The sequence below is a fragment of the Stomoxys calcitrans genome, chromosome 3, assembly GCF_963082655.1.
Source record: "Stomoxys calcitrans chromosome 3, idStoCalc2.1, whole genome shotgun sequence".
NCBI lineage: Eukaryota > Metazoa > Arthropoda > Insecta > Diptera > Muscidae > Stomoxys > Stomoxys calcitrans.
The window spans coordinates 4,508,715-4,518,711 of record NC_081554.1 but is presented as its reverse complement, the minus strand read 5'-3'; the positions used below and the strand labels follow the sequence as shown (position 1 = coordinate 4,518,711).

General features: G+C 42.1%; 1 protein-coding gene across 1 annotated transcript; it reads left to right on the top strand.

Annotated features, from left to right (window-relative positions):
- Nucleotides 1-3,630: 3,630 nt before the first annotated feature.
- On the top strand, nt 3,631-6,939 carry LOC106081293 (putative uncharacterized protein DDB_G0271606). The gene is made up of 3 exons (XM_013243168.2): nt 3,631-5,272; nt 5,650-5,886; nt 5,951-6,939. Exons 1-3 carry the CDS (start codon nt 3,794-3,796, stop codon nt 6,515-6,517), a joined length of 2,283 nt encoding a protein of 760 aa, XP_013098622.2. The 5' UTR covers nt 3,631-3,793; the 3' UTR covers nt 6,518-6,939.
- The last annotated feature ends 3,058 nt before the right edge of the window (nt 6,940-9,997 follow it).

The window sequence follows — 9,997 nt, the reverse complement described above, 5'->3', positions numbered from 1 at the left end:
GTAGTCATCCTTTGCGTGTGGCACATTTGCTGCTTGTTTGTTTACCTGTTGCAATTGTTGACTTACAGCAAGCAGTGTAACAGTTTTTTTCATTTGCAATACGAGTGAAATAATTAAAGACACATTTCACTTTCCATTGCGGGCTGTGTTGCAGCAAAAGTGTTGATGACAATTTAATTACGGTGTTGCTGCACATATACAACGCACGTCATGTTTACACACCACAAATGGTGAAAATGCTGGGTAACACACACACACACACACCCTAGCAACATTGCCACAGTAGGTATTTCTTTGAACTATAAGCGATTTTCGCAAATTGTTGGCACCCACTCCAGAGTTTTGAAAGGCATACAATGCAATGTAAGTTTATCAATTTAAAAGATGAACGACGTTTATGAAGAATAGGTGTAGGCAAAAACTAAAAAGCGTTTCGGAATGTCTTACCAAACTCAACAATAAACCAGAAAAAATTGCAAATTTTATCATATCAAGGAGTGCAGTTCGATTCAAGTTTAAGCTCAATGATAAGGGGCCTCCTTTTTATAGCCGAGCACAGTGCGACAGTGGAGAGAAGTTTTACATGGCATGGTTCCTCACAAATGTTGCCAGCATTAGGAGGGGAAAACCACCGCTGACAATTTTTTCTGATGGTCTCGCCAGGATTCGAACTCAGGAGTTCAGCGTCATAGTTGGACATGCTAACCTCTGCGCTACGGTGGCCTCCATTAATAAATAATATTATTATGGCCTCCAATAATAATATACCAGTAAGGAAAGGCAAAAGTCGGGCGGAGCCGACTATATAATACCCTACACCACCTAGTATACGTGCTACTTTTAATAAAAAGAACTTATCTCCCAATCCAGTCAAAATGTTTCAATATTTTTTCCTTTCCCTTTTGAGACGAGCTCAACGATCGGAGATGCAAATGGAAAAGGAAAGCCAGAGATGGCAACATACACCAACCATTATGGGACGCGTTTTGTCTTGGGTTAGAAGACTTTTTAACCATATTAGGTGTGATGGCTTCAAGAGCCGTGCATTGGTATGTTGTATTGGAATCGTACTAATTTCGAAAACGCCTCTATGATACAATTACCACATTAACCACGCTCGACAACCCTGTCTATAAGCTGTACTTTTTCTCAATGCATGTATTTAATGTGTATGACAAACTTTTTTTTCTGCGACAATTACACTGCTTCCGCGATACTCATGATTCTATGCATCTGTTGGAAGTTGTATTGATTGCTGCCTACGATAAAGAGAAATTGTGGATTTCTACAGCCTTAAAGGACCATATCGCATAAAATATATATGTGGGAGCAATATGTAAATCTATGGCGATTTTGATGACATTTTGCACATACTGGGAAGTCAAATAGATTATCTTACGTCCGATATTGTGGAGAACTGACCAAAATTGTGGCTTCTACTGATGTGAAAGTCCATATCGAATGAAACATATATGTATATGGTGCTATATCTATAAAACATCTCTTGCAAAATCTTATTAAGATCGGACTGAAAATGTGGCTTCTACAGCCCGAAAAGGCCACACCGGATGAAAGATATATCCAGGAGTTATTTCTAAATCTGGATTTTTATAAAATTTGACACACAAATTAGGCTGCCAAATGAAACACCTCATGCTAAATTTTATAAAGATGGGACCAAAATTGTAACTGCCACAAACTTTAAATATCATATCGAGTAGAAAATATATATGGGAGCTATATCTAAATCTGGTCCTATTTTGACGAAATTTTGCACACATATGAGGACGTCAAATTTTGGGTTGCCCAAAAAGTAATTGCGGATTTTTCATTTAGTCGGCGTTGCCAAATTTTTTTACAGCTTGTGACTCTGTAATTGCATTATTTCTACTGTCAGTTATCAGCTGTTACTTTTAGCTTGCTTTAGAAAAAAAGTGTAAAAAAAGTACATTTGATTAAAGTTCATTCTAAGTTTTATTAAAAATGCATTTACTTTCTTTTAAAAAATCCGCAATTACTTTTGGGCAACCCAATAAAACATAATACTAAATTTTGTAAAGATCGCAACAAAATTGTGGCTGCTACAGCCTTTAAACTCCATATCGGATGAAAGATATATATGGGAGCTATATCAAAATCTGAACCAATTTTTATAAAATTTTGCACATATATTAGGCCTCGAAATAAAACTGCTCACGCTAAATTTTGTAAAGATCGAACCAAAATTGTGAAATTTTGCACTAAAGGTTTGCTATGATTTCCAACAGCACTCTCAAGTATGGTTAAAATCGATTCATAACCTAATATAGCTGTCATATAAACCGATCTTCAGATTTAACTTCGCGAGCCTCTAAAATTTTACACAACAACTCCTCCTCCCAAATTCGTCTATAACCTGATAAAGCTTCCATAAAAACCGATCTCCCACTTGCACTTCTTGAGCCTCCAGAGGGCGCAATTCTTATCCGATTAAGCTGAAATGACTTCTATTATGGTCTCCAACATTCCAAACAAGTATGGACCGATCAATAACCTGATATAGCTCCATTAGCAAAGCAATTCTTATCCCATATCCTTTGTTTGCCAAAAAAAGAGATACCGGGCAAAGAATTCGACTTATGCGATCCATGGTGGAGGGTATAAGAGATTCGCCCTGGCCGAACTTGCCACGCATTTATCTATTAAATTACTTTTTAGGTTTTAGAGCGTACAACACGCCGATTACTGGCGTAGGTGTATGTCCATAGTGGCATGGGAGGATTAATACCCGCACCCTAACCTATTGAATTAAAACAAACATTTTATAATGGCGTAATATTCTAAGACAAAAACTAAACAAAACTATTGCGGCGATTAAAAGACTATTAAGGTGACACGGTCAATTCCTAATACTCTGCTTCGTCTGGTATTGTTTTAATACCAAATAGTATTAAAAATAATGTAAATAAAATAATACCAGCAGGTATTGGCAAAGTACTTGTATTTATTAGTGTAGGGACTGCCCAAGAAGTCGAAACCGGTAGTTCGATGTAAAAATTGCGCCCTCTGGGGGCTAATCATGTTTAGCAGAGCTGTTGTGGCAAAAAAAAGTCTAACCAGGGATCGATGTATATATGGGAGCCAAATTTCAGAATGTATCGACTAGGCCCATTTGCCATCCCAACCGACCAACATCAATAAGAAGTAGTTGTGCAGAAATTCTAGTAGATCGCTTTACTCGTGCGAATGTTAGCGGGGATTCGACATACGGACAGACAGGGTTATTTACATTGAAGGGTATAATCCAATAAGATTTCAAAGTTTCGGTTTTTTGTTCAAAATGAAGTTATCACAATGTCCTAACTCCAAATGGATTCTTTGGTAAAATTTCAAATGCAAATGCCCTTTTCACCTCCCATGGGTTAAAAGCAATAAACATTTTTTTCGCTGTCTTTAAAATTAAAGTTGAAATTCCTAAAAACAAAAAACTTCATCAGCATAGCATGTCTTTCTCGTCTGCCATGTCTGATGACTGCCTTCGTTGGCTTTCTGGCAGTCTGCCTGCCTGCCTGCCTGCTTGCCTCGCTTACTTGCATCATACTAATTGCAATAATTGTCTTTATTTCTCGTTTTGTTTTCCTTAGGTTTTTTTTTCGCCGTTGTGGGGCTCTTTTGGACAAACTATGTGCATGGATTTCAGTTTCAGACATAATGGTTTCCAGAGAAGTACTTTGAAAAGGGTTTTTTTCTCCCCCCAAAAAGAAGCCCTCAGGCCCCTGAAAGAGTGCATTCTGTGCCACAACAGCAATAATAAATGGTAACACAACTACTGACAATGTCCGCCGTTACAAACACACACAAAGTGAATGGAAATTTGATTGTGAGTGCAAACGCTACTGCTCATCTGGCAGGCAACACTGCAGCAGCAGGAACAACTGCAACAGCATCAAGTAAAGCCTTCTCGCATACTACTAACCCCCCTCCAAGTCAACAGCATCAACAGCACCACCACCACCATCATCAACATCATCACCAGCAGCAGCAGCAACACCCTTCTCCCAACAGCCTACAGCATCCGCAGCAACAGCAAAGCACAAATTTGAAGTCATCATCATCATCATCATCGGCAATCGGTTTAAGTAAATTGCAGGCACCGCAACAACATCAAAGGCGATCGTTCATACCCTCGGCAACGTTGCAGCAGCAACATAGTATAACGGTTGCCACATCCTCAGCATCGTCTGCCGCCACCAACGCCCAACCACCCCAAGCAAATCAGCTGCAAACGGTAGCGACAGTACATCAGCCATCCGCCATTCAGTCGTTGGCGAGTACCACCCAAACGCAAACAACGGCTGCCACAACAACTGGAACAGGTGGCGCCACCACCTCTGCCGCCGCCACCGAACCACTTACGAATCCCCCCAACAACAGAAGAAGCTTTTATCATTTGCAAACCCTGAAATCGTCCAGCAATCTAAAGGCTCCTGCCCATTCCATACCGCCCCGCTATCAGCCACCACCTCAACCCAACAACAGCAACATACCACAGCAACAGCACACAGGTATATTGAAAAATCAAAATTCCCAGAGATTGTCAAAGGCCAATCCCAGCGCATATCCCACCTACTTTTCCGAATCGTCTCAGGGTGGCAACCTGAATCTGAATAACCTCAAGTATCCGCCCGACATACCACAGCTATCGAACGTTTACATACCCGACTCGTTGAAAAATCCCTCGAGTACATCGCGTTATTTGCAACAAAAACAACAACTGCAACAACAGCCGCAGTCCAATCAATCGCAATTACAACAACGTTTAAGGAACTTGCAACAAACCGGCACATCCAACGGCATTGGCCATAATAGCAACAACAACAACCTCTTAAACGGCCATACTTCATCCGGGACAGATTCACAACTGCAGCATCAGCACCAGCACCAGCAACAGCAACAACAACAGCAGCAGGATATGTTAAAGTTTGTACGCAAAACAGATCAGGATCATCCTTCACCAAATGCCTCGGTCACATCGAGTGGAACAGGTGGTGGAATATCTTCAACGCCGGGCCGTCTAACAGCCGAACAAAACCGCCAGCTTCAGTCCCTAATCAATGAGCTGCGATCATTGAAGGAACAAAATCAGCGACTCATGGATGATAATCAAGAGCTTAGAGATCTCTGTTGTTTCCTGGACGATGATAGACAGAAGGGACGTAAGTTGGCACGCGAATGGCAGAGATTCGGGCGATATACGGCAAGTGTTATGCGTCAAGAGGTGGCCGCTTATCAGGTGGGTAGAGAAAGACTTTTATTTTTATTAACACAGAGTTAGTACAGTTCTGCATGTCAACAGGGGTTTGCCTTTCATACGAACCAAACCCACATTGACCAAACTTACGAATCATGTCATGGCAACATTTTTTAATATTTTCAATAGTTTTTTGCTCGAGTGTATGTTTTTAATTTTAGCTTGAGGCTATTAATATTTATATGAATTTAAGGTGCAGTTGGTTTCACTTTAATTGATTTAAATTTCAATCTACTCTGTGGCAGTTTGAATTTTTTTTATCGATTAATCATCATTCATTCTTGATTAGCCTTTATGGCAAAGGTTTGTGTCTTAAGTCTTTAGTTTTGTTTCTGTTTTTTTCGCATTTTTCTCTGCAGAATAAACTGCGACAGTTGGATGATAAACAACAAGAACTCATAACAGATAATTTAGAACTCAAAGAGCTTTGCCTTTATCTGGACGAGGAGAGAGCCCATATTGCTGCCAATTCTCTGTGTGTGAATTGTGGAGCTTCGAATCGAAATACAATGCGAGATGATGGTGACGGTTCAAGTTCAAGTACAAATGCCGATGAAAATATAACCGCCTTGAGAAACTATGAAAGGCAGTTGCCGGTAAGTGTTGCTCGCAAAGGATCTTAAATGGCTGGATGGCCATAACCGACGGTTTTCATTTCAGGATCTGCATCTACGCTCGACACTGCAAGATCAAACATTGCAATATGTGAGATCGCTGGAGCGGCGCATACAACAATTGGAGGAGGAGCGTCTGACCAACAATACAAATACAGCCTCCAGTGCAACAACTGGCAACTTGGTGAGCCAACAGCAACAGCATCGACCGCCGCCGCCACTGCAGCAGCAGCAACAAAAACAGGCACAGGCACAGCCACAGCATCAGCCAGCAAATGTCACAAACACAGCAACAACAACAGCAACAACAATAACAAATCACCACCAAAACCAAAAAATAACACAAACATCGACATCGTCATCGTCGTCGCCATCTGCATTAAATGATGGCTTAGTCGATCCCATATCTGGTCGGCCAGAAGCTGTTGTACGAGCTCTGCAAGTTTTAGAAGTCAGAGAACAACTAGAACGCGATAGATTGGGCCATCTAACCGGCAATGCCATCGATCAAATGGACGATGGTGAAAAGGCATTGGTACGCGAGATGTGTAACGTTGTTTGGCGCAAACTGGAAGCCAGTCCGAATGGTCCAACGGCACTTGAGCCACTATAGAAGCTTGTAAAACCAATCGCACACAAACACACACAACACACAAACTAACAACTAACGCATACCCACACATACGCACCTTCTCGATGCTTTTGTTTCTTTTTTTTTCTAATTTTAGGAAATTTTAAGTTTCTTTAAAATCTACAAAGAAAAAAAAGAAAAGCAAACTTGCCAACAAACCAACTTTCCCAACAGCATGCAAAAAAAAAACTCCTAAGTTTTAGTTGGGTTTTTGTACAAAATAATTGAAGTTATTTCCAAGCTACTCTAAGTACTCCACCTGCCCAAAGGGATGTCAGCTATGATGCACACCCGTTTGGGTTTTTATTTAAGCTTTAATGTTTTATTGTTTTCCTAACCCTCCCCCCCCCACCCCTACATATAAGTCTTCTTTAATAATACAACTAGCTATAGTAGTAGTAACTCACTTCAGCCAACTCACTTCCCATCTACCACCTTCTTTACGATTTAACAAAAGATAATCGGTTATATATTCCTGTCAATATATAATTATGATTGTGAAAGCAGCCGACCATCACCTTCTGTCTGCATGGTAGTCTGCAATGTATATTTAATAGGTTTTCCTAAGAATTTATTCTTTCGAATTCTTTTGAAATTCGCACATTTCAAATGTTTTTATTTTTTTATTTTTTTTTTATAATATACTCATATATAAATTCACCATTAATTTATTATTGATTTGGTTGAAAATAACCTGATAAGTCTACCGAATAACCAGCTTTCACAAATGAAATAAAATATATACTCAAAAAGCTAATGACATAGTATTGGGTTGCCCAAAAAGTAATTGCGGATTTTTTAAAAGAAAGTAAATGCATTTTTAATAAAGCTTAGAATGAACTTTAATCAAATATACTTTTACACTTTTTTTCTAAAGCAAGCTAAAAGTAACAGCTGATAACTGACAGAAGAAAGAATGCAATAACAGAGTCACAAGCTGTGAAAAAATTTAACAACGCCGACTATATAAAAAATCCGCAATTACTTTTTGGGCAACCCATATATGCGTACAAATGTGTTCTTTATGTGGTAAAAATATGCACGCTTCAACTTGCACTGGAACTTTAAGGATAACACTTTTAAAAGGTAAGTGGAACGTCGCTACTTTTAGAGTTTGCCATTTTAATGAAAACTTATGACTTTAATCTTATATACCCTCCACCAAGCAACGCATTTGTCAAGTTCTGTGCCCGATATTTCCGACAAGGATAATGGATGAAAATTGCCATGCTATTGAAGCTATATCAGGCTATGGACCATACTGGTTGTTGTTGTTGTAGCAGTTTATTGTGTTCTATCTTTCGTCTGCTTGATTCTGTTGAGTGTCAAGACCCAGGAACTCTGCGACTAAGATGGGATGCGTCCACGGGGATCTGGGTCTGAGTGAGTGGGTCTGGCCGGGCAGTTAAACAGGTGACGTGTATCGTGCGGTCCCTGGTTACAATCAGGACATACATCTTGCACGTCAGCATCAATTCAAGCTCTGTGGGAATTGAGGCGGCTGCATCTGCCGGAACGTAATTGAGCCAGAACTACTCTGGTCTGCGGGGGGAGGTCGATTTCTTCGGGTGCAATGGGTGGCGGTCGTTCTCCAAGGACTACATTCACCCGGTAGCCAATTACCGCATCTGCTACCGTGTCTGCATGAATGTTGTTTAGACCCGCTTGAGAGGTTCTCTCTTGTAGCGCTGAACCTCACGCTCTAGAGCATGTAGATCTACCTTAAGGCTTCTGGGCAATGGATATCTATCCACAAGATGATGATTTGGATGGTTTCTGCGATAACAGCCCAAAAGGTATTGCTTGGACAGCATGTAGTTATGTCTTCGCACTGGTAGGATCTTTGTCTCCTGATGGAGGTGGTCCACATGAGAACTGAGGAGACAGCCCGTCGCAGTTCGGAGGACGGCATTCTGACAGATCTGAATATTACTCCACTGCGTGTCACAAAGTTGACGAGACCACACTGGCGCTGCATAACTTACCACAGACCGGCCAATTGCTTTGTACGTGGTCAACAAGGTTTCTTTGTCTGCACCCCAAGTGCTGCCGGCAAGTGACTTGAGGACCTTGTTTCTTCTTTTGACTTTATCGCAGAGCTGTCAAATGTGACGCCAAGTATTTTGGGACACTTAATGGTCGGAATCATTTCTCCATCGACAGCGAACTATGAGGCAAGCTCGCTGAGGTAGACGTTCAACCTATCGCAGATGTCATCAATGGGGGGGGGGGGGGGGATCCTGATGCCATGATCGTACAATCGTCCGCATATGATACGATCTCTATGCCGTCTGGAGGGGGTGGAATGGAGGATGGGTAGAGGTTAAACAGTGCCGGAGATATCACCCTACCTTGGGGAACTCCCTGTTTCACTCTACGGTGTTTCGACTTCTTATCCCTAAATTCCTCAAATGACTGGCGACCACACAGATAATTCTCGACCCATCGTTTCAGGCCTGGCTGGAGGCATGGCATGGCTGACCGTGTCGAATGCCTTCGATAGGTCCAGGGCCACGAGGACCGTCCTATCACATGGCCTGGGCTGATTGAAGCCCCGGCAGATGTGTGCGGTGATGGCATGCAAAACTGTTGTTGTGCCGTGCAGTCTCCGAAATCCATGTTGATGCTCGGCGAATGGAAATTCTCCTACGAGGCTCGGGAGGAGTAGTGCCTCAAGCGTCTTTGCCACTGGTGAGAGAAGGGAGATCGGTCTGTATGACTCCCCCAAACTCGGGTCTTTTCCAGGCTTCAGTAGCGGGATCACTCTGCCCATTTTCCAGACATCAGGAACTATAAGAGTGTTCAATGACAGGTTAAGGACAGTCGTGAGGTACTCAACTCCAGGTGAATCCAGATTCTTCAACAACAATGTGGAGATTCCGTCGGGGCCCAACGCCTTAGATTATTTGGCGCCACGGATGACATTCGTAACTTCGCCCACATTAAATTGTGATGGCTGTTCATCGGCTCGGAGACCACGAATACGGCGAATGTCTCTCCTGCTTGCCCTGTCTCTCTCGGGATGCACAATAAATTGACGGTTGATCAGTCACAGTTATTTCTTAGGATCAGTCACGGTTATTTCGCCAAAAGTAAGTGAGGTCCTGTCATCCCGTCTACTGGGGTTCGAGAGTGTCTTAACAGTAGACCACAGTTTGCCTACACCGGTGCCTAAGTTACATTGCTCCAAGTGTTCCAGCCACAAATTCCGCTTATGTTCGTTGACTACCCAGTTTATTTCCAGATTCAGCTCGCTGATTCTGGGGTTAACGGGGTCCATAGCACGAATCCCATCACGCTCGTCTGCGAGTACCACTGCTTGCGCCGGGAAATTGGGCCGAACTTGGGGTATTCGAGTGGCTGCTGCGTTAATGATGTCTCGGAATTTCCTCTCGGCCAAAAGCACATCAGAGGGGGGTGGCAGTTCACTGAAGCGGCGATTGGTATACTCTCTGAAGCCAG